We start from the raw sequence: 26,573 nt of genomic DNA on the forward strand, positions 1-26,573 counted from the left end.
CAACTACAGACCAGTATCCCTTCTTTCTTTTCTCTCCAAAACTCTTGAACGTGCCGTCCTTGGCCAGCTCTCCCGCTATCTCTCTCAGAATGACCTTCTTGATCCAAATCAGTCAGGTTTCAAGACTAGTCATTCAACTGAGACTGCTCTTCTCTGTATCACGGAGGCGCTCCGCACTGCTAAAGCTAACTCTCTCTCCTCTGCTCTCATCCTTCTAGACCTATCGGCTGCCTTCGATACTGTGAACCATCAGATCCTCCTCTCCACCCTCTCCGAGTTGGGCATCTCCGGCGCGGCCCACGCTTGGATTGCGTCCTACCTGACAGGTCGCTCCTACCAGGTGGCGTGGCGAGAATCTGTCTCCTCACCACGCGCTCTCACCACTGGTGTCCCCCAGGGCTCTGTTCTAGGCCCTCTCCTATTCTCGCTATACACCAAGTCACTTGGCTCTGTCATAACCTCACATGGTCTCTCCTATCATTGCTATGCAGACGACACACAATTAATCTTCTCCTTTCCCCCTTCTGATGACCAGGTGGCGAATCGCATCTCTGCATGTCTGGCAGACATATCAGTGTGGATGACGGATCACCACCTCAAGCTGAACCTCGGCAAGACGGAGCTGCTCTTCCTCCCGGGGAAGGACTGCCCGTTCCATGATCTCGCCATCACGGTTGACAACTCCATTGTGTCCTCCTCCCAGAGCGCTAAGAACCTTGGCGTGATCCTGGACAACACCCTGTCGTTCTCAACTAACATCAAGGCGGTGGCCCGTTCCTGTAGGTTCATGCTCTACAACATCCGCAGAGTACGACCCTGCCTCAGGTCCTAATCCAGGCACTTGTCATCTCCCGTCTGGCTTACTGCAACTCGCTGTTGGCTGGGCTCCCTGCCTGTGCCATTAAACCCCTACAACTCATCCAGAACGCCGCAGCCCGTCTGGTGTTCAACCTTCCCAAGTTCTCTCACGTCACCCCGCTCCTCCGCTCTCTCCACTGGCTTCCAGTTGAAGCTCGCATCCGCTACAAGACCATGGTGCTTGCCTACGGAGCTGTGAGGGGAACGGCACCTCAGTACCTCCAGGCTCTGATCAGGCCCTACACCCAAACAAGGGCACTGCGTTCATCCACCTCTGGCCTGCTCGCCTCCTTACCACTGAGGAAGTACAGTTCCCGCTCAGCCCAGTCAAAACTGTTCGCTGCTCTGGCTCCCCAATGGTGGAACACACTCCCTCACGACGCCAGGACAGCGGAGTCAATCACCACCTTCCGGAGATACCTGAAACCCCACCTCTTTAAGGAATACCTAGGATAGGATAAAGTATTCCTTCTCACCCCCCCCCTTAAAAGATTTAGATGCACTATTGTAAAGTGGCTGTTCCACTGGATGTCATAAGGTGAATGCACCAATTTGTAAGTCGCTCTGGTTAAGAGCGTCTGCTAAGTGACTTAAATGTAATGTAAATGTAAAATGTAAATACAGACTGGATTCGGACCAGGGTCTGTAGTGATGCCTCTTGCACTGTGATGCGCCAATTGGGCATATTTATCAGTAGAGAGAGAGAGACAGAGAGAGAGAGAGAGAGAGAGAGAGAGAGAGAGAGAGAGAGAGAGAGAGAGAGAGAGAGAGAGAGAGAGAGAGAGAGAGAGAGAAGAGAGAGAGAGAGAGAGAGGAAGAGAGAGAGAGAGATGGAGGAAGAGAGAGGAAGAGAGAGAGACAGAGAGAGACAGAGAGAGAGAGAGACAGAGAGAGGAAGAGAGAGAGAGAGACAGAGAGAGAGAGAGACAGAGAGAGGAAGAGAGAGAGAGAGAAAGAGAGAGACATAGAGAGAGAGGAAGAGAGAGAGAGAGATGGAGGAAGAGAGAGGAAGAGAGAGAGACAGAGAGAGACAGAGAGAGAGAGAGACAGAGAGAGGAAGAGAGAGAGAGACAGAGAGAGAGAGAGACGAAGAGAGAGAGAGAGAAAGAGAGAGACATAGAGAGAGAGACAGAGAGAGAGAGACATAGAGAGAGAGACATAGAGACATAGAGAGAGAGACAGAGAGACAGAGAGAGAGAGAGAGAGAGAGAGAGAGAGAGAGAGAGAGAGAGAGAGAGAGAGAGAGAGAGAGAGATGTCCAGGCCCTGGCAGTAAATTCATTATCTCTGAGTCCACTTCAAACAGCCAGAGAGAGAAGACATTCTGCAGAGTCACTTGTCTCTTAAGTACCGGGGCATTTAGAAGTGGACAACGTGTTCTCACTAAGGGGTGTTAATGGCTTCATGGACAATTACAGTCAACAGTCCACTTAGTCTGGTCGCCGAGACGACCACTTCAAATTCCAAAGGGCCACAGAACCAACACGCTGTGTACTGACTGTTCTACCCCAGAACCAACACGCTGTGTACTGACTGTTCTACCCCAGAACCAACACGCTGTGTACTGACTGTTCTACCCCAGAACCAACACGCTGTGTACTGACTGTTCTACCCCAGAACCAACACGCTGTGTACTGACTGTTCTTCCACAGAACCAACACGCTGTGTACTGACTGTTCTACCCCAGAACCAACATGCTGTGTACTGACTGTTCTACCCCAGAACCAACACGCTGTGTACTGACTGTTCTACCCCAGAACTAACACGCTGTGTACTGACTGTTCTACCCCAGAACCAACACGCTGTGTACTGACTGTTCTACCCCAGAACCAACACGCTGTGTACTGACTGTTCTACCCCAGAACCAACACGCTGTGTACTGACTGTTCTACCCCAGAACCAACACGCTGTGTACTGACTGTTCTACCCCAGAACCAACACGCTGTGTACTGACTGTTCTACCCCAGAACCAACACGCTGTGTACTGACTGTTCTTCCACAGAACCAACACGCTGTGTACTGACTGTTCTACCCCAGAACCAACACGCTGTGTACTGACTGTTCTACCCCAGAACCAACACGCTGTGTACTGACTGTTCTTCCACAGAACCAACATGCTGTGTACTGACTGTTCTACCCCAGAACCAACACGCTGTGTACTGACTGTTCTACCCCAGAACCAACACGCTGTGGACTGACTGTTCTACCCCAGAACCAACACGCTGTGTACCGACTGTTCTTCCACAGAACCAACACGCTGTGGACTGACTGTTCTACCCCAGAACCAACACGCTGTGTACTGACTGTTCTACCCCAGAACCAACACGCTGTGTACTGACTGTTCTACCCCAGAACCAACACGCTGTGTACTGACTGTTCTACCCCAGAACCAACACGCTGTGTACTGACTGTTTTAAGGCCTGGACCTTATAGTGTAAACTACCCCAGTGTGTGTTCCCTATAGAGTCCAGGTTAACAGGTGTGTGTCCCCTATATAGTCCAGGTTAACAGGTGTGTGTCCCCTATAGAGTCCTGGTTAACAGGTGGGTGTGTCCCCTATATAGTCCAGGTTAACAGGTGTGTGTCCCCTATATAGTCCAGGTTAACAGGTGTGTGTCCCCTATAGAGTCCAGGTTAACAGGTGTGTGTCCCCTATATAGTCCAGGTTAACAGGTGTGTGTCCCCTATATAGTCCTGGTTAACAGGTGTGTGTCCCCTATAGAGTCCAGGTTAACAGGTGTGTGTCCCCTATATAGTCCAGGTTAACAGGTGTGTGTCCCCTATAGAGTCCAGGTTAACAGGTGTGTGTCCCCTATATAGTCCAGGTTAACAGGTGTGTGTCCCCTATATAGTCCAGGTTAACAGGTGTGTGTCCCCTATATAGTCCAGGTTAACAGGTGTGTGTCCCCTATATAGTCCAGGTTAACAGGTGTGTGTCCCCTATATAGTCCTGGTTAACAGGTGTGTGTCCCCTATATAGTCCTGGTTAACAGGTGTGTGTCCCCTATAGAGTCCAGGTTAACAGGTGTGTGTCCCCTATAGAGTCCAGGTTAACAGGTGTGTGTCCCCTATATAGTCCTGGTTAACAGGTGTGTGTCCCCTATAGAGTCCAGGTTAACAGGTGTGTGTCCCCTATATAGTCCAGGTTAACAGGTGTGTGTCCCCTATATAGTCCTGGTTAACAGGTGTGTGTGTCCCCTATATAACAGGTGTGTTCCCTATATAACAGGTGTGTCCCCTATATAACAGGTGTGTCCCCTATATAACAGGTGTGTCCCCTATATAACAGGTGTGTCCCCTATATAACAGGTGTGTCCCCTATATAACAGGTGTGTTCCCTATATAACAGGTGTGTGTGTTCCCTATATAACAGGTGTGTTCCCTATATAACAGGTGTGTCCCCTATATAACAGGTGTGTTCCCTATATAACAGGTGTGTCCCCTATATAACAGGTGTGTCCCCTATATAACAGGTGTGTCCCCTATATAACAGGTGTGTCCCCTATATAACAGGTGTGTCCCCTATATAACAGGTGTGTTCCCTATATAACAGGTGTGTTCCCTATATAACAGGTGTGTTCCCTATATAACAGGTGTGTTCCCTATATAACAGGTGTGTCCCCTATATAACAGGTGTGTCCCCTATATAACAGGTGTGTTCCCTATATAACAGGTGTGTCCCCTATATAACAGGTGTGTCCCCTATATAACAGGTGTGTTCCCTATATAACAGGTGTGTCCCCTATATAACAGGTGTGTGTGTCCCCTATATAACAGGTGTGTCCCCTATATAACAGGTGTGTCCCCTATATAACAGGTGTGTCCCCTATATAACAGGTGTGTCCCCTATATAACAGGTGTAACAGACAGCTGACCTGTGATGTCCATAAAGGCTCGGTCCCAGAACTCATGTTAACAGGTGTGTCCCCTATATAACAGGTGTGTCCCCTATATAACAGGTGTGTCCCCTATATAACAGGTGTGTCCCCTATATAACAGGTGTGTCCCCTATATAACAGGTGTGTCCCCTATATAACAGGTGTAACAGAAAGCTGACCTGTGATGTCCATAAAGGCTCGGTCCCAGAACTCATGTTAACAGGTGTGTCCCCTATATAACAGGTGTGTCCCCTATATAACAGGTGTGTCCCCTATATAACAGGTGTAACAGACAGCTGACCTGTGATGTCCATAAAGGCTCGGTCCCAGAACTCATGTTAACAGGTGTGTCCCCTATATAACAGGTGTGTCCCCTATATAACAGGTGTGTCCCCTATATAACAGGTGTAACAGACAGCTGACCTGTGATGTCCATAAAGGCTCGGTCCCAGAACTCATGTTAACAGGTGTGTCCCCTATATAACAGGTGTGTCCCCTATATAACAGGTGTGTCCCCTATATAACAGGTGTAACAGACAGCTGACCTGTGATGTCCATAAAGGCTCGGTCCCAGAACTCATGTTAACAGGTGTGTCCCCTATATAACAGGTGTGTCCCCTATATAACAGGTGTGTCCCCTATATAACAGGTGTAACAGACAGCTGACCTGTGATGTCCATAAAGGCTCGGTCCCAGAACTCATGTTAACAGGTGTGTCCCCTATATAACAGGTGTGTCCCCTATATAACAGGTGTGTCCCCTATATAACAGGTGTGTCCCCTATATAACAGGTGTAACAGACAGCTGACCTGTGATGTCCATAAAGGCTCGGTCCCAGAACTCATGGACGGTGTAACTCTCAGCAGAGGTGATGTTGACAGACAGGACGATGTCGTCCTCAACGTACTTCAAGATCAGGTTGTTGACCACAATGTTGACGTTGTTCACCACCCGACGGATCAGACTCTGGACGTAGCCTGGAGGGACACACACACACACACACACACACACACACACACACACACACACACACACCATTAATTTAGTGTTAATACCCAGTGAAACAGAGACAAGTGTAATTCAGAGCTTCCTTAAAGAAACATTCCCTGGCAGCTAACCCTGACCCCTGACCTCTACCCTAACCCCTAACCTCTCCTCTAACCCTGACCTCTCCTCTAACCCTGACCTCCCCTCAGATTCTAACCCTGACCCCTGATCTCTACCCTACCCTAACCTCTCCTCTAACCCCTGACCTCTCCTCTAACCCTGACCTCCCTCAGATTCTAACCCTGACCCCTGATCTCTACCCTAACCCCTAACCTCTCCTCTAACCCTGACCTCTCCTCTAACCCTGACCCCTGATCTCTACCCTACCCTAACCTCTCCTCTAACCCCTGACCTCTACCCTAACCTCTCCTCTAACCCCTGACCTCTCCTCTAACCCTGACCCCTGATCTCTACCCTAACCCCTAACCAATCCTCTAACCCTGACCTCTCCTCTAACCCTGACCCCTGATCTCTACCCTAACCTCTCCTCTAACCCCTGACCTCTCCTCTAACCCTGACCTCTCCTCTAACCCTGACCTCTCCTAAGACCCCTGATCTCTACCCTAACCCCTAACCTCTCCTCTAACCCCTGACCTCTCCTCTAACCCCTGACCTCTCCTCAGATTCTAACCCTGACCTCTCCTCTCCTCAGACTCTAACCCTGACCTCTCCTCTCCTCAGACTCTAACCCTGACCTCTCCTCAGACTCTAACCCTGACCTCTCCTCAGACTCTAACCCTGACCTCTCCTCTCCTCAGACTCTAACCCTGACCTCTCCTCTCCGCAGACTCTAACCCTGACCTCTCCTCTCCTCAGACTCTAACCCTGACCTCTCCTCTCCTCAGACTCTAACCCTGACCTCTCCTCTCCTCAGACTCTAACCCTGACCTCTCCTCTCCTCAGACTCTAACCCTGACCTCTCCTCTCCTCAGACTCTAACCCCTCCTCTCCTCAGACTCTAACCATAACCTCCTGGCTCTACGTGGGCTCGTAAATAAGCTCAGAGTCGGACATGTTATTTATTGCCACAGTGTGTCTCTTGGACATGAGCAGTTAAATTAGCTAAATATCCAGAAGAAAACAGTGTTGCTCCAGTCCAGCGCCACAAATCTTCAGTGAATTCTCTCTCGTCTTCCCTCGGATGTGGAGCTCAGTAGAACCAGAACTATGTACAGCAGCAGGCCTCCACCTCCCTCCTCCTCCTCCCTCCACCTCCCTCCTCCTCCTCCTCCCTCCACCTCCTCCCTCCACCAACCCTCGTAGACATTACCACCACCTGCTCTCTGAAACATACAGACACTAGCTCCAAACTCTCCCTCCTCCCAAACTCCTCTATCCCACCACCCCTAATCTCCCTCCTCCCTCCCTCCTCCCAAACTCCTCTATCCCACCACCCCTACTCTCCCTCCCTCTTCCCTAATCCCTCCACTCCCTGTGCTCTCCTCTCCATACTCCCTCCTCCCAAACTCCTCTATCCCAACACCCCCCACTCTCCCTCCTCCCTCCTCTCCCTCCCTCATCCCAAACTCCTCTATCCCAACACCCCCCACTCTCCCTCCTCCCTCCCTCCTCCCTCCTCCCAAACTCCTCTATCCCACCTCCCCTCTTCTCCCTTCTCCCTCCTCCCTCCCTCCTCCCTCCTCCCAAACTCCTCTATCCCACCCCACCTCTTCTCCCTTCTCCCTCCCTCCTCCCTCCTCCCAAACTCCTCTATCCCAACCCCCTCTTCTCCCTTCTCCCTCCTCCCTCCCTCCTCCCTCCTCCCAAACTCCTCTATCCCACCTCCCCTCTTCTCCCTTCTCCCTCCTCCCTCCCTCCTCCCTCCTCCCAAACTCCTCTATCCCACCCCACCTCTTCTCCCTTCTCCCTCCCTCCTCCCAAACTCCTCTATCCCAACCCCCTCTTCTCCCTTCTCCCTCCTCCCTCCCTCCTCCCTCATCCCAAACTCCTCTATCCCAACACCCCCCACTCTCCCTCCTCTATCCCACCCCCCCTTGGTTAACCATGTCTCTGTAAGGCTGTACCAACTGATCCTGGACCAGCCTTTATACTGGACTCCCTGGTTACCATGTCTCTGTAAGGCTGTACCAACTGATCCTGGACCAGCCTTTATACTGGACTCCCTGGTTAACCATGTCTCTGTAAGGCTGTACCAACTGATCCTGGACCAGCCTTTATACTGGACTCCTTGGTTAACCATGTCTCTGTAAGGCTGTACCAACTGATCCTGGACCAGCCTTTATACTGGACTCCTTGGTTAACCATGTCTCTGTAAGGCTGTACCAACTGATCCTGGACCAGCCTTAATACTGGACTCCTTGGTTAGAACAGAGGTCCATGAATAGAGGGACTGTTCTGTTATTTTTTCTCACGACCAAAACACACATGTACAAAGTTATATGTGTGTGTGTGTGTGTGTGTGTGTGTGTGTGTGTGTGTGTGTGTGTGTGTGTGTGTGTGTGTGTGTGTGTGTGTGTGTGTGTGTGTGTGTGTGTGTGTGTGTGTGTGTGTGTGTGTGTGGTGTTGGGGTCAGTCAGAAGGTTCCTGTCACACCTGCAGACTGAGCTGGGCAGTAAAACAGCCTCCTGCTATTCCCACTCTGGATCTAATTTACCTGTTTCACCACCGACCGAGGCCCACTCCCGGTCAGCCCAGAGCCCTACACCCCTCCACCCCAACCCTCCACCCCAACCCCCAGCCCTCCACCCCAACCCCCAGCGCTCCACCCCACCCCCAGCCCTCCACCCCAACCCCCAGCGCTCCACCCCACCCCCAGCCCTCCACCCCAACCCCCAGCCCTCCACCCCAATCCCCACCCCTCTACTCCAACCCCCACCCCTCCACCCCAACCCTCCACCCCAACCCCCACCCCTCCACCCAGCCCTCCACCCCACCCCAACCCCCACCCCTCTGCTCCAACCTCCACCCCTCCATCCAAACCCCCAGCCCTCCACCCAAACCCCCAGCCCTCCACCCAAATCCCAGCCCTCCACCCAAACCCCCAGACCCAAGTCAAGTAGTCTCCTCTGTGGAATACAGGACCAGACTACTTGATGAGCTCAGCAACACAGACCCAAGTCAAGTAGTCTCCTCTGTGGAATACAGGACCAGACTACTTGATGAGCTCAGCAACACAGACCCAAGTCAAGTAGTCTCCTCTGTGGAATACAGGACCAGACTACTTGATGAGCTCAGCAACACAGACCCAAGTCAAGTAGTCTCCTCTGTGGAATACAGGACCAGACTACTTGATGAGCTCAGCAACACAGACCCAAGTCAAGTAGTCTCCTCTGTGGAATACAGGACCAGACTACTTGATGAGCTCAGCAACACAGAGCCAAGTCAAGTAGTCTCCTCTGTGGAATACAGGGTCTGAATGGTTCTGGGTCTGAATGGTTCTGGGTCTGAATGGTTATGAGTCTGAATGGTTCAGGGTCTGAATGGTTATGAGTCTGAATGGTTCAGGGTCTGAATGGTTCAGGGTCTGAATGGTTCTGGGTCTGAATGGTTCTGGGTCTGAATGGTTCTGGGTCTGAATGGTTCAGGGTCTGAATGGTTCAGGGTCTGAATGGTTCAGGGTCTGAATGGTTATGAGTCTGAATGGTTCTCTCTTCTTTCAAACTACCTGTGAGTTCTATTAACTGCTGAATTCAACACTCAACAAACAAGAGCTTTCATCCCTCTTCCAAGAGAAATGCCCAAACGTCACTAAACTTTTGCCACAGAGTTGGAACCACAGAATAGTCTAGAATGGTATTCATTGTATGCTGTAGTGTTAAGATTTCCCTTCACTGGAAGTAAGGGACCTGAACCATGAAAAACAGCCCCAGACCATTATTCCTCCTCCACCAAACTTTACAGTTGGCACTGTGCATTGGGACAGGTAGCGTTCTACTGACATCTGCCAAACCCAGATTCGTCCGTTGAACTTGCCAGATGGTGAAGCGTGATTCATCTCTCCAGAGTCCAGCTGCTCCACTCCAGCCGACGCTTGGCATTGCTCATGGTGATCTGAGGCTTGTGTGCGACTGCTCAGCCATGGAAACCCATTTCATGAAGCTCCCCGACGAACAGTTCTTGTCCTGACGTTGCTTCCAGAGGCAGTTTGGAACTTGGTATTGGAGGGTTGCAACCGAGGACAAACTATTTTTTACGCACCTCAGCCCACGTTGGTCCCTTTCTGTGAGCTTGTGTGGCCTACCACTTCGTGGCTGAGCCGTTGTTGCTCCTAGACGTTTCCACTTCACAATAACAGCACTTAGAGTTGACCCGGGGCAGCTCTAGCAGGGCAGACATTTGACAAACAGACTTGTTGGAAAGGTGGCATCCTATGACGGTGCCACATTGAAAGTCACTGAGCTCTTCAGTAAGGCCATTCTACTGCCAATGTTTGTCTATGGAGATTGCATGGCTGTGTGCTCGATTTTACACACCTGTCAGCAACAGGGTGTGACTGAAATAGCCAAATCCACTAATGTGAAGGAGTGTCCACATAGATACATATATATAGTGTATAGACCTTGTTAAAACAGAAACGCTTGGCTACTGTTGAACAGGCCCTGTGTAACACAACCACACACTGTATACTATAACTCACACTGTTAGAAATCCCCATTTACATCTCCAACTAAGAGTCATGTATGGTCGTCCAGCTGAAAGCAGTGGGTGGTGATACAGCACAGAGGTTCCCCCAGAGGAGGTTCCCCAGAGTGGGTGGTGATACAGCATGGAGGTTCCCCCAGAGTGGGTTGTGATACAGCACGGAGGTTCCCCAGAGGAGGTTCCCCAGAGGAGGTTCCCCAGAGTGGGTGGTGATACAGCACGGAGGTTCCCCAGAGGAGGTTCCCCAGAGGAGGTTCCCCAGAGTGGGTTGTGATACAGCACGGAGGTTCCCCAGAGGAGGTTCCCCAGAGGAGGTTCCCCAGAGTGGGTGGTGATACAGCACGGAGGTTCCCCAGAGGAGGTTGTGAAAAGCACGGAGGTTTCCCCAGAGTGGGTGGTGATACAGCACAGAGGTTCCCCAGAGTGGGTTGTGATACAGCACGGAGGTTTCTCAGAGGAGGTTCCCCAGAGTGGGTGGTGATACAGCACGGAGGTTCCCCAGAGTGGGTGGTGATACAGCACGGAGGTTCCCCAGAGTGGGTGGTGATACAGCACGGAGGTTCCCCAGAGTGGGTGGTGATACAGCACGGAGGTTCCCCAGAGGAGGTTCCCCAGAGTGGGTTGTGATACAGCACGGAGGTTCCCCAGAGGAGGTTTCCCCAGAGTGGGTGGTGATACAGCACAGAGGTTTCCCCAGAGTGGGTTGTGATACAGCACGGAGGTTCCCCAGAGGAGGTTCCCCAAAGTGGGTGGTGATACAGCACGGAGGTTCCCCAGAGGAGGTTCCCCAGAGTGGGTGGTGATACAGCACGGAGGTTCCCCAGAGGAGGTTTCCCCAGAGTGGGTGGTGATACAGCACGGAGGTTCCCCAGAGGAGGTTCCCCAGAGTGGGTGGTGATACAGCACGGAGGTTCCCCAGAGGAGGTTCCCCAGAGTGGGTGGTGATACAGCACGGAGGTTTCCCCAGAGTGGGTTGTGATACAGCACGGAGGTTCCCCAGAGGAGGTTTCCCCAGAGTGGGTGGTGATACAGCACGGAGGTTTCCCCAGAGTGGGTTGTGATACAGCACGGAGGTTCCCCAGAGGAGGTTCCCCAGAGTGGGTGGTGATACAGCACGGAGGTTCCCCCAGAGTGGGTGGTGGTACAGCACGGAGGTTTCCCAGAGTGGGTGGTGATACAGCACGGAGGTTCCCCAGAGTGGGTTGTGATACAGCACGGAGGTTCCCCAGAGGAGGTTTCCCCAGAGTGGGTGGTGATACAGCACGGAGGTTCCCCAGAGGAGGTTCCCCAGAGTGGGTTGTGATACAGCACGGAGGTTCCCCAGAGGAGGTTCCCCAGAGTGGGTTGTGATACAGCACGGAGGTTCCCCAGAGGAGGTTCCCCAGAGTGGGTGGTGGTACAGCACGGAGGTTTCCCAGAGTGGGTGGTGATACAGCACGGAGGTTTCCCAGAGGAGGTTTCCCCAGAGTGGGTGGTGATACAGCACGGAGGTTCCCCCAGAGTGGGTGGTGTTACAGCACGGAGGTTCCCCAGAGTGGGTTGTGATACAGCACGGAGGTTCCCCAGAGTGGGTTGTGATACAGCACGGAGGTTTCCCCAGAGTGGGTTGTGATACAGCACGGAGGTTCCCCAGAGTGGGTTGTGATACAGCACGGAGGTTTCCCCAGAGTGGGTGGTGATACAGCACGGAGGTTTCCCAGAGTGGGTGGTGATACAGCACGGAGGTTTCCCCAGAGTGGGTGGTGATACAGCACGGAGGTTTCCCAGAGGAGGTTCCCCCAGAGTGGGTGGTGATACAGCACGGAGGTTCCCCCAGAGTGGGTGGTGATACAGCACGGAGGTTCCCCAGAGGAGGTTCCCCAGAGTGGGTTGTGATACAGCACGGAGGTTTCCCAGAGGAGGTTCCCCCAGAGTGGGTGGTGATACAGCACGGAGGTTCCCCCAGAGTGGGTGGTGATAAAGCACGGAGGTTCCCCAGAGTGGGTGGTGATACAGCACGGAGGTTTCCCAGAGGAGGTTGTGATACAGCACGGAGGTTCCCCCAGAGTGGGTGGTGATACAGCACGGAGGTTCCCCCAGAGTGGGTGGTGATACAGCACGGAGGTTCCCCAGAGTGGGTGGTGATACAGCACGGAGGTTCCCCAGAGTGGGTTCCCCAGAGTGGGTGGTGATACAGCACGGAGGTTCCCCAGAGGAGGTTCCCCAGAGGGGGTGGTTCTACAGCACGGAGGTTTCCCCAGAGTGGGTGGTGATACAGCACAGAGGTTCCCCAGAGTGGGTGGTGATACAGCACAGAGGTTCCCCAGAGTGGGTTGTGATACAGCACGGAGGTTCCCCAGAGTGGGTGGTGATACAGCACGGAGGTTCCCCCAGAGTGGGTTGTGATACAGCACAGAGGTTCCCCAGAGGAGGTTCCCCAGAGTGGGTGGTGATACAGCACGGAGGTTTCCCCAGAGTGGGTTGTGATACAGCACGGAGGTTCCCCAGAGGAGGTTTCCCCAGAGTGGGTGGTGATACAGCACGGAGGTTTCCCCAGAGTGGGTTGTGATACAGCACGGAGGTTCCCCAGAGGAGGTTCCCAGAGTGGGTGGTGATACAGCACGGAGGTTCCCCCAGAGTGGGTGGTGGTACAGCACGGAGGTTTCCCAGAGTGGGTGGTGATACAGCACGGAGGTTCCCCAGAGTGGGTTGTGATACAGCACGGAGGTTCCCCAGAGGAGGTTTCCCCAGAGTGGGTGGTGATACAGCACGGAGGTTCCCCAGAGGAGGTTCCCAGAGTGGGTTGTGATACAGCACGGAGGTTCCCCAGAGGAGGTTCCCCAGAGTGGGTTGTGATACAGCACGGAGGTTCCCAGAGGAGGTTCCCCAGAGTGGGTGGTGGTACAGCACGGAGGTTTCCCAGAGTGGGTGGTGATACAGCACGGAGGTTTCCCAGAGGAGGTTTCCCCAGAGTGGGTGGTGATACAGCACGGAGGTTCCCCCAGAGTGGGTGGTGTTACAGCACGGAGGTTCCCCAGAGTGGGTTGTGATACAGCACGGAGGTTCCCCAGAGTGGGTTGTGATACAGCACGGAGGTTTCCCCAGAGTGGGTTGTGATACAGCACGGAGGTTCCCAGAGTGGGTTGTGATACAGCACGGAGGTTTCCCCAGAGTGGGTGGTGATACAGCACGGAGGTTTCCCAGAGTGGGTGGTGATACAGCACGGAGGTTTCCCCAGAGTGGGTGGTGATACAGCACGGAGGTTTCCCAGAGGAGGTTCCCCCAGAGTGGGTGGTGATACAGCACGGAGGTTCCCCCAGAGTGGGTGGTGATACAGCACGGAGGTTCCCCAGAGGAGGTTCCCCAGAGTGGGTTGTGATACAGCACGGAGGTTTCCCAGAGGAGGTTCCCCCAGAGTGGGTGGTGATACAGCACGGAGGTTCCCCCAGAGTGGGTGGTGATAAAGCACGGAGGTTCCCCAGAGTGGGTGGTGATACAGCACGGAGGTTTCCCAGAGGAGGTTGTGATACAGCACGGAGGTTCCCCCAGAGTGGGTGGTGATACAGCACGGAGGTTCCCCCAGAGTGGGTGGTGATACAGCACGGAGGTTCCCCAGAGTGGGTGGTGATACAGCACGGAGGTTTCCCAGAGGAGGTTCCCCAGAGTGGGTGGTGATACAGCACGGAGGTTCCCCAGAGGAGGTTCCCCAGAGGGGGTGGTTCTACAGCACGGAGGTTTCCCCAGAGTGGGTGGTGATACAGCACAGAGGTTCCCCAGAGTGGGTGGTGATACAGCACAGAGGTTCCCCAGAGTGGGTTGTGATACAGCACGGAGGTTCCCCAGAGTGGGTGGTGATACAGCACGGAGGTTCCCCCAGAGTGGGTTGTGATACAGCACAGAGGTTCCCCAGAGGAGGTTCCCCAGAGTGGGTGGTGATACAGCACGGAGGTTCCCCCAGAGTGGGTTGTGATACAGCACAGAGGTTCCCCAGAGGAGGTTCCCCAGAGTGGGTGGTGATACAGCATGGAGGTTCCCCCAGAGTGGGTGGTGATACAGCACGGAGGTTCCCCAGAGGAGGTTCCCCAGAGTGGGTTGTGATACAGCATGGAGGTTCCCCCAGAGTGGGTGGTGATACAGCACGGAGGTTCCCCAGAGGAGGTTTCCCAGAGTGGGTGGTGATACAGCACAGAGGTTCCCCAGAGGAGGTTCCCCAGAGTGGGTTGTGATACAGCATGGAGGTTTCCCCAGAGTGGGTTGTGATACAGCACGGAGGTTCCCCAGAGTGGGTGGTGATACAGCACGGAGGTTTCCCCAGAGGAGGTTCCCCAGAGTGGGTTGTGATACAGCACGGAGGTTTCCCCAGAGTGGGTTGTGATACAGCACGGAGGTTCCCCAGAGTGGGTGGTGATACAGCACGGAGGTTCCCCAGAGGAGGTTCCCCAGAGTGGGTTGTGAAAAGCACGGAGGTTCCCCAGAGTGGGTTGTGATACAGCACGGAGGTTCCCCAGAGTGGGTTGTGAAAAGCACGGAGGTTCCCCAGAGTGGGTGGTGATACAGCACGGAGGTTCCCCAGAGGAGGTTCCCCAGAGTGGGTTGTGATACAGCACGGAGGTTTCCCAGAGTGGGTTGTGATACAGCACGGAGGTTCCCCAGAGGAGGTTCCCCAGAGTGGGTTGTGAAAAGCACGGAGGTTCCCCAGAGTGGGTGGTGATACAGCACGGAGGTTCCCCAGAGGAGGTTCCCCAGAGTGGGTTGTGATACAGCATAGAGGTTCCCCAGAGTGGGTGGTGATACAGCACGGGGGTTCCCCAGAGGAGGTTCCCCAGAGTGGGTTGTGATACAGCACAGAGGTTCCCCAGAGTGGGTTGTGAAAAGCACGGAGGTTCCCCAGAGTGGGTTGTGGTACAGCACGGAGGTTCCCCAGAGTGGGTTGTGATACAGCACGGAGGTTCCCCAGAGGAGGTTCCCCCAGAGTGGGTTGTGATACAGCACGGAGGTTCCCCAGAGGAGGTTTCCCAGAGTGGGTTGTGATACAGCACGGAGGTTCCCCAGGGGAGGTTCCCCAGAGTGGGTGGTGATACAGCACGGAGGTTCCCCAGAGTGGGTTGTGATACAGCACGGAGGTTCCCCCAGAGTGGGTGGTGATACAGCACGGAGGTTTCCCCAGAGGGGCTCTTCACCCAGCTCTACTGGTCTGGGATACAGCTATACTGGCCTGGGATACTGGTCTACACCCAGCTCTACTGGCCTGGGATACTGGTCTACACCCAGCTCTACTGGCCTGGGATACTGTTCTACTGGCCTGGGATACTGGTCTACACCCAGCTCTACTGGTCTGGGATACTGTTCTACTGGTCTGGGATACTGGTCTACACACAGCTCTACTGGTCTGGGATACTGGTCTACACCCAGCTCTACTGGCCTGGGATACTGGTCTACACCCAGCTCTACTGGCCTGGGATACAGCTCTACTGGCCTGGGATACTGGTCTACACCCAGCTCTACTGGTCTGGGATACTGTTCTACTGATCTGGGATACTGGTCTACACACAGCTCTACTGGTCTGGGACACAGCTCTACTGGTCTGGGATACTGCTCTACTGGTCTGGGATACAGCTCTACTGGTCTGGGATACAGCTCTACTGGTCTGGGATACTGCTCTACTGGTCTGGGATACTGGTCTACACCCAGCTCTACTGGTCTGGGATACTGGTCTACACCCAGCTCTACTGGTCTGGGATACAGCTCTACTGGTCTGGGATACTGTTCTACTGGTCTGGGATACTGGTCTACACACAGCTCTACTGGTCTGGGACACAGCTCTACTGGTCTGGGATACTGCTCTACTGGTCTGGGATACAGCTCTACTGGTCTGGGATACTGCTCTACTGGTCTGGGATACTGCTCTACTGGTCTGGGATACAGGTCTACACACAGCTCTACTGGCCTGGGATACTGGTCTACACACAGCTCTACTGGTTGACATGGTAGTAAATGAGTGCTAAGTTGACATGGTAGTAAGTTGACATGGTAGTATATGAGAGGTAAGCTGACATGGTAGTAAATGAGTGGTAAGCTGACATGGTAGTAAATGAGTGGTAAGTTGACATGGTAGTAAATGAGTGGTAAGTTGACATGGTAGTAAATGAGTGGTAAGCTGACATGGTAGTAAATGAGTGGTAAGTTGACATGGTAGTAAATGAGTGGTAAGTTGACATGGTAGTAAATGAGTGGTAAGCTGACATGGTAGTAAATGAGAGGTAAGTTGACATGGTAGTAAATGAGTGGTAAGCTGACATGGTAGTAAATGAGTGGTAAGCTGACATGGTAGTAAATGAGTGGTAAGTTGACATGGTAGTAAATGAGTGGTAAGTTGACATGGTAGTAAATGAGTGGTAAGCTGACATGGTAGTAAATGAGAGGTAAGTTGACATGGTAGTAAATGAGTGGTAAGCTGACATGGTAGTAAATGAGTGGTAAGTTGACATGGTAGTAAATGAGTGGTAAGCTGACATGGTAGTAAATGAGTGGTAAGCTGACATGGTAGTAAATGAGTGGTAAGTTGACATGGTAGTAAATGAGTGGTAAGCTGACATGGTAGTAAATGAGTGGTAAGTTGACATGGTAGTAAATGAGTGGTAAGTTGACATGGTAGTAAATGAGTGGTAAGCTGACATGGTAGTAAATGAGTGGTAAGTTGACATGGTAGTAAATGAGTGGTAAGCTGACATGGTAGTAAATGAGTGGTAAGTTGACATGGTAGTAAATGAGTGGTAAGTTGACATGGTAGTAAATGAGAGGTAAGCTGACATGGTAGTAAATGAGTGGTAAGTTGACATGGTAGTAAATGAGTGGTAAGTTGACATGGTAGTAAATGAGAGGTAAGCTGACATGGTAGTAAATGAGTGGTAAGTTGACATGGTAGTAAATGAGTGGTAAGCTGACATGGTAGTAAATGAGTGGTAAGTTGACATGGTAGTAAATGAGTGGTAAGCTGACATGGTAGTAAATGAGAGGTAAGCTGACATGGTAGGATATTGAGTGGTAAATTGACATGGTAGTAAGTTGACATGGTAGTAAGTTGACATGGTAGTATGTTGACATGGTAGTATGTTGACATGGTAGTAAATGAGTGGTAAGTTGACATGGTAGTAAATGAGTGGTAAGTTGACATGGTAGTATATTGAGTGGTAAGCTGACATGGTAGTAAATGAGAGGTAAGCTGACATGGTAGTATATTGAGTGGTAAGCTGACATGGTAGTATATTGAGTGGTAAGCTGACATGGTAGTATATTGAGTGGTAAGTTGACATGGTAGTATATGAGTGGTAAGTTGACATGGTAGTAAGTTGACATGGTAGTATATTGACATGGTAGTAAATGAGTGAGTGATGGATTTATCATTACGCCTGCAGAGAGTCTCTCCGGACAGTAAAATGAGTCATAACTTCGGCCTCTCTGAAGTCAGTTCAGAGATGTTTCATTGATAAAGTCCTAACAGATCTGGGTTCACAGCCTCACTCACACGAGGACTTTATTGCGTCGCTAAGTGTCGTTGTTAAGGGGCGTGTCGTTAGGAGGAGAGAGGTTGGAATCCCTGTCCTGTGGGACGACTGGAATCCTAAATTACACCCTATTCCCTAGATGGTGCCCTACTTCTGAGCAGGGTGCACAGGGCTAGGGAATAGGAACGCATCGAGGACCGCGGTGGTCAGACGCCCCTTTTTCTGATAAGACCTGTCCTGTCAGTGATTCATCCACCCACTGAGGCCTAGCCCTGCCTGGTGGTCAGCGTGAAGCAGGGGGTAGAGTACTCCCTGTGGTCACGGAGCCATCACTCACCTGGGGGCAGGTCTGGGTCGGAGGGGGCGGCCTGCTGGAGGCGACGGGGCTTGGGAAGGGTCTTGGAGCTCTCTGAGGCGCTGCGACTGGTAGAGCTAGAACCACTCTCATGGTCGTCCTGCACAGGAAAACAAACACACAGAGAGATTTAATAATCACTTTTGTTTATTATCTATTTCTCTTGCTTTGGCAATGTGTTTCCATGCCAATAAAGCACTTAAACTGAATTGAATTCTGAGAGAGAGAGAGAGAGAGAGAGAGAGAGAGAGAGAGAGAGAGAGAGAGAGAGACAGAGAGAGAGACAGACAGAGACAGAGACAGAGACAGAGACAGAGACAGAGACAGAGACAGAGAGAGAGAGAGAGAGAGAGAGAGAGAGAGAGAGAGAGAGAGAGAGAGAGAGAGAGAGAGAGAGAGAGAGAGAGAGAGAGAGAGAGAGAGAGAGAGAGAGAGACAGAGAGACAGAGAGAGAGAGAGAGAGAGAGAGAGACAGAGAGAGAGACAGAGAGAGAGACAGAGAGAGAGACAGAGAGAGAGACAGAGAGAGACAGTGAGAGAGAGACAGAGAGACAGAGAGACAGAGAGAGAGACAGAGAGAGAGAGTGAGAGAGAGAGACAGAGAGAGAGAGAGAGACACAGAAGGAGAAAGACAGAGACAAGCAGAGAGAGACCGAGAGAGAGACAGAGACAATGAGAGAGACAGAGAGAGAGACCCAGAAGGAGAAGGAGAGACTATTTCCACATGGTTACAACACTGTATACAGACATAATGACATGTGTATAATCCTTTGAAACTGTTCATTTATTATTGATTATTTCACCTTTCTTTATGATCTATTTCACCTTTAACAATGTTAACACATGTTTCCCCAGAGGTAATAAAGCCCCTTGAATTGAACTGAGAGAGACATGAACAGAGGACGAGGTGTAGGGGGTCGGGAGGGAGGGAGGGAGGGAGGGAGGGAGGGAGGGAGGGAGGGAGGGGTAAGGGGTCACAAGGACGCTGCAGAGGGGTGGGAGGTTGAGGGGGAGGGAGGGGTAACAAGGATGCTGCAGAGGGGTGGGAGGTTGAGGGGGAGGGAGGGAGGGGAGGGAGGCGTAACAAGGATGCTGCAGAGGGGTGGGAGGTTGAGGGGAGGGAGGTAGGGTAACAAGGATGCTGCAGAGGGGTGGGAGGTTGAGGGGGAGGGAGAGGGAGGGGGAGGGAGGCGTAACAAGGATGCTGCAGAGGGGTGGGAGGTTGAGGGGAGGGAGGTAGGGTAACAAGGATGCTGCAGAGGGGGGTTGAGGGAGGGGTGTAGACACCAGTGATCATCACTAACACTCCTCCCTGGTTTACAACCTCCTCCAGTGCCCTTATGAACCCTAATCAATACATACAAGGGGGTATGGGACACTGCAGGGCAGAGAGCACACACACACACAGACACACACAGACGCGCACACACACACACACACACACAGACGCGCACACACACACACACACACACACACACACACACACACAGACACAGACACAGACACAGACACACGCGCACACAGACACACGCGCACACAGACACACACGCACACAGACACACACACACGCACACAGACACACACGCACACAGACACACACGCACACAGACACACACGCACACAGACACACACGCACACAGACACACACGCACACAGACACACACGCACACAGACACACACGCACACAGACACACACGCACACAGACACACACGCACACAGACACACACGCACACAGACACACACGCACACAGACACACAGACACAGGATCAGGTGGTTAACATGTCAGTCTGAGAACTCAGCGCTGTTCTGACTAACCTAAACACTAAAGGTGGCAAAACCAAAAACACAAATAACCCCCCTCTCCCCACCCCCTCTCCTCCCTCCTCCCCCTCTTCCTCCCTCCTCCCCCTCTTCCTTCCTCCTCCCCTCTTCCTCCCTCCTCCCCCTCTTCCTCCCTCCTCTCCCTCTTCCTCCCTCCTCTCCCTCTTCCTCCCTCCTCTCCCTCTTCCTCCCTCCCTCTCCCTTTTCCTCCCTCCTCTCCCTCTTCCTCCCTCCCCCTCTTCCTCCCTCCTCTCCCTCTTCCTCCCTCCTCTCCCTCTTCCTCCCTCCTCTCCCTCTTCCTCCCTCCTCTCCCTCTTCCTCCCTCCTCTCCCTCCCTCTTCCTCCCTCCTCTCCCTTTTCCTCCCTCCTCTCCCTCTTCCTCCCCCTCTCCTCCCTCCTCCCCCTCTTCCTCCCTCCTCTCCTCCCCTTCCCTCCTACTTCTCCTCCCCTTCCCTCCCTCCTCCCTCCCCTTCCCTCCCACTTCTCCTCCCTTCCCTCCTACTTCTCCTCCCCTTCCCTCCTACTTCTCCTCCTCCCCTTCCTCCCTTGTTCATTCTTCATTCCCCCTTCCTCCTCCCTCCCCCTCCCTTCCCTCCCTCCTTCCTCCTCCCTCCCTCCCTCCTTCCCTCCTTCCTCCTCCCTCCCTCCCTCCTTCCCTCCTTCCTCCTCCCTCCCTCCTTCCCTCCTTCCTCCTCCCTCCCTCCTTCCTCCCCGTTATACTGTGACAACTCTCCAGCCATCCATTTTAACCTCCAGGTTTGACAGGATGTGATCAGACCAGTCCTCTACTTGTGGTGTTGGTGTAGTAATGAATGTGATCAGACCAGTCCTCTGCTTGTGGTGTTGGTGTAGTAATGAATGTGATCAGACCAGTCCTCTACTTGTGGTGTTGGTGTAGTAATGAATGTGATCAGACCAGTCCTCTGCTTGTGGTGTTGGTGTAGTAATGAATGTGATCAGACCAGTCCTCTACTTGTGGTGTTGGTGTAGTAATGAATGTGATCAGACCAGTCCTCTACTTGTGGTGTTGGTGTAGTAATGAATGTGATCAGACCAGTCCTCTGCTTGTGGTGTTGGTGTAGTAATGGATGTGATCAGACCAGTCCTCTGCTTGTGGTGTTGGTGTAGTAATGAATGTGATCAGACCAGTCCTCTGCTTGTGGTGTTGGTGTAGTAATGAATGTGATCAGACCAGTCCTCTGCTTGTGGTGTTGGTGTAGTAATGAATGTGATCAGACCAGTCCTCTACTTGTGGTGTTGGTGTAGTAATGAATGTGATCAGACCAGTCCTCTGCTTGTGGTGTTGGTGTAGTAATGAATGTGATCAGACCAGTCCTCTACTTGTGGTGTTGGTGTAGTAATGAATGTGATCAGACCAGTCCTCTACTTGTGGTGTTGGTGTAGTAATGAATGTGATCAGACCAGTCCTCTGCTTGTGGTGTTGGTGTAGTAATGAATGTGATCAGACCAGTCCTCTACTTGTGGTGTTGGTGTAGTAATGGATGTGATCAGACCAGTCCTCTACTTGTGGTGTTGGTGTAGTAATGAATGTGATCAGACCAGTCCTCTACTTGTGGTGTTGGTGTAGTAATGAATGTGATCAGACCAGTCCTCTGCTTGTGGTGTTGGTGTAGTAATGAATGTGATCAGACCAGTCCTCTGCTTGTGGTGTTGGTGTAGTAATGAATGTGATCAGACCAGTCCTCTACTTGTGGTGTTGGTGTAGTAATGGATGTGATCAGACCAGTCCTCTACTTGTGGTGTTGGTGTAGTAATGAATGTGATCAGACCAGTCCTCTACTTGTGGTGTTGGTGTAGTAATGGATGTGATCAGACCAGTCCTCTGCTTGTGGTGTTGGTGTAGTAATGAATGTGATCAGACCAGTCCTCTGCTTGTGGTGTTGGTGTAGTAATGAATGTGATCAGACCAGTCCTCTACTTGTGGTGTTGGTGTAGTAATGAATGTGATCAGACCAGTCCTCTGCTTGTGGTGTTGGTGTAGTAATGAATGTGATCAGACCAGTCCTCTGCTTGTGGTGTTGGTGTAGTAATGAATGTGATCAGACCAGTCCTCTACTTGTGGTGTTGGTGTAGTAATGAATGTGATCAGACCAGTCCTCTGCTTGTGGTGTTGGTGTAGTAATGAATGTGATCAGACCAGTCCTCTGCTTGTGGTGTTGGTGTAGTAATGAATGTGATCAGACCAGTCCTCTACTTGTGGTGTTGGTGTAGTAATGAATGTGATCAGACCAGTCCTCTGCTTGTGGTGTTGGTGTAGTAATGAATGTGATCAGACCAGTCCTCTGCTTGTGGTGTTGGTGTAGTAATGAATGTGATCAGACCAGTCCTCTACTTGTGGTGTTGGTGTAGTAATGAATGTGATCAGACCAGTCCTCTACTTGTGGTGTTGGTGTAGTAATGAATGTGATCAGACCAGTCCTCTACTTGTGGTGTTGGTGTAGTAATGAATGTGATCAGACCAGTCCTCTGCTTGTGGTGTTGGTGTGGTAATGGATGTGATCAGACCAGTCCTCTGCTTGTGGTGTTGGTGTAGTAATGAATGTGATCAGACCAGTCCTCTGCTTGTGGTGTTGGTGTAGTAATGGATGTGATCAGACCAGTCCTCTGCTTGTGGTGTTGGTGTAGTAATGGATGTGATCAGACCAGTCCTCTACTTGTGGTGTTGGTGTAGTAATGAATGTGATCAGACCAGTCCTCTGCTTGTGGTGTTGGTGTAGTAATGAATGTGATCAGACCAGTCCTCTACTTGTGGTGTTGGTGTAGTAATGAATGTGATCAGACCAGTCCTCTGCTTGTGGTGTTGGTGTAGTAATGAATGTGATCAGACCAGTCCTCTGCTTGTGGTGTTGGTGTAGTAATGGATGTGATCAGACCAGTCCTCTGCTTGTGGAGTTGGTGTAGTAATGGATGTGATCAGACCAGTCCTCTACTTGTGGTGTTGGTGTAGTAATGAATGTGATCAGACCAGTCCTCTGCTTGTGGTGTTGGTGTAGTAATGAATGTGATCAGACCAGTCCTCTACTTGTGGTGTTGGTGTAGTAATGAATGTGATCAGACCAGTCCTCTACTTGTGGTGTTGGTGTAGTAATGAATGTGATCAGACCAGTCCTCTGCTTGTGGTGTTGGTGTAGTAATGGATGTGATCAGACCAGTCCTCTGCTTGTGGTGTTGGTGTAGTAATGGATGTGATCAGACCACTCCTCTGCTTGTGGTGTTGGTGTAGTAATGAATGTGATCAGACCAGTCCTCTACTTGTGGTGTTGGTGTAGTAATGAATGTGATCAGACCAGTCCTCTGCTTGTGGTATTGGTGTAGTAATGAATGTGATCAGACCAGTCCTCTACTTGTGGTGTTGGTGTAGTAATGAATGTGATCAGACCAGTCCTCTGCTTGTGGTGTTGGTGTAGTAATGAATGTGATCAGACCAGTCCTCTACTTGTGGTGTTGGTGTAGTAATGAATGTGATCAGACCAGTCCTCTGCTTGTGGTGTTGGTGTAGTAATGAATGTGATCAGACCAGTCCTCTGCTTGTGGTGTTGGTGTAGTAATGAATGTGATCAGACCAGTCCTCTGCTTGTGGTGTTGGTGTAGTAATGGATGTGATCAGACCAGTCCTCTGCTTGTGGTGTTGGTGTAGTAATGAATGTGATCAGACCAGTCCTCTGCTTGTGGTGTTGGTGTAGTAATGAATGTGATCAGACCAGTCCTCTGCTTGTGGTGTTGGTGTAGTAATGAATGTGATCAGACCAGTCCTCTACTTGTGGTGTTGGTGTAGTAATGAATGTGATCAGACCAGTCCTCTACTTGTGGTGTTGGTGTAGTAATGAATGTGATCAGACCAGTCCTCTGCTTGTGGTGTTGGTGTAGTAATGAAGACGACATTTAAACATGGACTGAATGAGTGTGTCTCCCCCAGTCGGTCGGTCGGTCGGCTAAAGTAAACACAGCGATGCCAAAACAGACTGTCTGGTGAAAATATTTACACTGAGCACCTAACACACACACACACACACACACACACACACACACACACACACACACACACACACACACACACACACACACACACACCACAGAGCCGCGGCGGCAGAGGGTTTTCCGTGGCCCAGCTCGGTGGGAACTGGTAAACATAACGAGGAGGAATAATAAATAGCTCATCAAGGAGTTATAGAAACAGGGCAACAATAAGAAAGAGATTATAGTCTGATTATCACTTCATCTGTAAACGTTCTGTCACTTCAAAACGCTGTTTACGGACAGACGTTTAACTACACATGAAACACCACGGGACACAGTGACAATCAGTATAGGGGGCTCCTAGAGGGGGCTCCTGGGGAGGGGGGCTCCTGGGGGGCCTCCTGGGGGGCTCCTGGGGGAGGGGCTCCTGGGGAGGGGCTCCTGGGGAGGGGCTCCTGGGGGAGGGGCTCCTAGGGGAGGGGCTCCTAGGGGGGGTATGGGTGGGGAGGGGGTCTCCTGGGGAGGGTCTGGGGAGAGATCCTGGGGGTCTGGGGAGAGATCCTGGGTAGGGATCCTGGGGAGGGTCTGGGGAGAGATCCTGGGTAGGGATCCTGGGGAGGGATCCTGGGTAGGGATCCTGGGGAGGGTCTGGGGAAGGTAGAGGAGGTAAAGGGCTTGGAGGTGGGATGTTCTGCCTGGCCTCCAGGCGTGTCAACTCAGCTGTTGCCCTGAGGAGTAGAGATGACGGCCGGCAGAGAGCAGAGAAGCCCTGCCGGTTGAGTGACAGGAGAGGGGGGACCCCCTACCCAGAAAGTAAGTAGGGACGGAGGGTTAGGGCACAGGAAAGCCAAGCATGACCTCTCACCCCCCCCCTCCCCCCCTCTGCCCCTGTAGACGTCTGGCTCTAGTGGTCCTGCGTCGAGTTCTTGTCTGAGGGGGGAACCAGTGATTGGAGAAACAAAGGCCAAAGCCATCCATCACGCGACACCATTCATTCCTATGTGAAGACACAATAGCGCAAGCAAGTCGCTTTTTAGCTCAGACGGCGTCTCATAGAAACAACATGTACAGTTTGAGCTAGTCCAGGAGGCTCCGTGCCGCCTCCTCTCCAGGAGGCTCCGTGCCGCCTCCTCACCAGGAGGCTCCGTGCCGCCTCCTCTCCAGGAGGCTCAGATCCGCCTCCTCACCAGGAGGCTCAGTGCCGCCTCCTCACCAGGAGGCTCAGTGCCGCCTCCTCTCCAGGAGGCTCAGATCCGCCTCCTCTCCAGGAGGCTCAGATCCGCCTCCTCTCCAGGAGGCTCAGTGCCGCCTCCTCTCCAGGAGGCTCCGTGCCGCCTCCTCACCGGGAGGCTCAGTGACGCCTCCTCTCCGGGAGGCTCCGTGCCGCCTCCTCTCCGGGAGGCTCCGTGCCGCCTCCTCTCCGGGAGGCTCCGTGCCGCCTCCTCTCCGGGAGGCTCAGTGCCGCCTCCTCTCCGGGAGGCTCAGTGCCGCCTCCTCTCCGGGAGGCTCCGTGCCGCCTCCTCTCCGGGAGGCTCCGTGCCGCCTCCTCTCCGGGAGGCTCCGTGCCGCCTCCTCTCCGGGAGGCTCCGTGCCGCCTCCTCTCCGGGAGGCTCCGTGCCGCCTCCTCTCCGGGAGGCTCAGTGCCGCCTCCTCTCCAGGAGGCTCAGTGCCGCCTCCTCTCCAGGAGGCTCAGTGCCGCCTCCTCTCCAGGAGGCTCAGTGCCGCCTCCTCTCCAGGAGGCTCAGTGCCGCCTCCTCTCCAGGAGGCTCCGTGCCGCCTCCTCTCCAGGAGGCTCCGTGCCGCCTCCTCTCCAGGAGGCTCAGTGCCGCCTCCTCTCCAGGAGGCTCAGTGCCGCCTCCTCTCCAGGAGGCTCAGTGCCGCCTCCTCTCCAGGAGGCTCAGTGCCACCTCCTCTCCAGGAGGCTCAGATCCGCCTCCTCTCCAGGAGGCTCAGTGCCGCCTCCTCTCCAGGAGGCTCAGATCCGCCTCCTCTCATTGAGTCACGTTGAAGGCCGACAGGGGTACTGCAGGCTGCCATTAGCAACTACAACTTCTGTGTGCAATTTTAAAATAAATTGGCTCAAGGACATAAACAATACATACAGCAGTATGAGGACACCCCTTCACATTAGTGGATTCGGCTAATTCAGCCACACCCATTGCTGACAGGTGTAGAAAACTGAGCACACAGCCATGCAATCTCCATAGACAAACATTGACAGTAGAAATGGCCTTAAGACTTTCAACGTGGCACCGTCATAGGATGCCACCTTTCCAACAAGTCAGTTTTTCACATTTCTGCCCTGCTAGAGCTGCCCCTGGTCAACTCTATTGTGAAGTGGAATGTCTAGGAGCAACAACGGCTCAGCCACAAAGTGGTAGACCACACAACCTCACAGAACGGGGCTTCCGGGTGCTGAATTGTCTGTCCTCGGGTTGCAACCCTCCATTACCGAGTTCCAAACTACCTCTGGAAGCAACATCAGCACGAGAACTGTTCGTCGGGAGCTTCATGAAATGGGTTTCCATGGCTGAGCAGCCATACACAAG

The 26,573-nt window shown here is 52.6% G+C and overlaps 1 protein-coding gene across 1 annotated transcript in view; it reads right to left on the reverse strand.

The window, feature by feature from the left end:
* Positions 1 to 25,002, reverse strand: part of LOC127926579 (uncharacterized) — a 39,176-nt gene extending 14,174 nt beyond the window's left edge. Inside the window, exons 1-4 of the mRNA XM_052512016.1 lie at positions 24,890 to 25,002; positions 24,359 to 24,752; positions 18,206 to 18,323; positions 5,545 to 5,712 (exon numbers count right to left, since the gene is read on the reverse strand). Coding sequence (XP_052367976.1) covers positions 5,545 to 5,712; positions 18,206 to 18,323; positions 24,359 to 24,752; positions 24,890 to 25,002 — 793 coding nt within the window. The remainder of the gene's footprint in view (positions 1 to 5,544; positions 5,713 to 18,205; positions 18,324 to 24,358; positions 24,753 to 24,889) is intronic.
* Positions 25,003 to 26,573: the final 1,571 nt, after the last annotated feature.

The sequence above is a fragment of the Oncorhynchus keta genome, unplaced genomic scaffold (assembly GCF_023373465.1).
Source record: "Oncorhynchus keta strain PuntledgeMale-10-30-2019 unplaced genomic scaffold, Oket_V2 Un_contig_7839_pilon_pilon, whole genome shotgun sequence".
Lineage (NCBI taxonomy): Eukaryota > Metazoa > Chordata > Actinopteri > Salmoniformes > Salmonidae > Oncorhynchus > Oncorhynchus keta.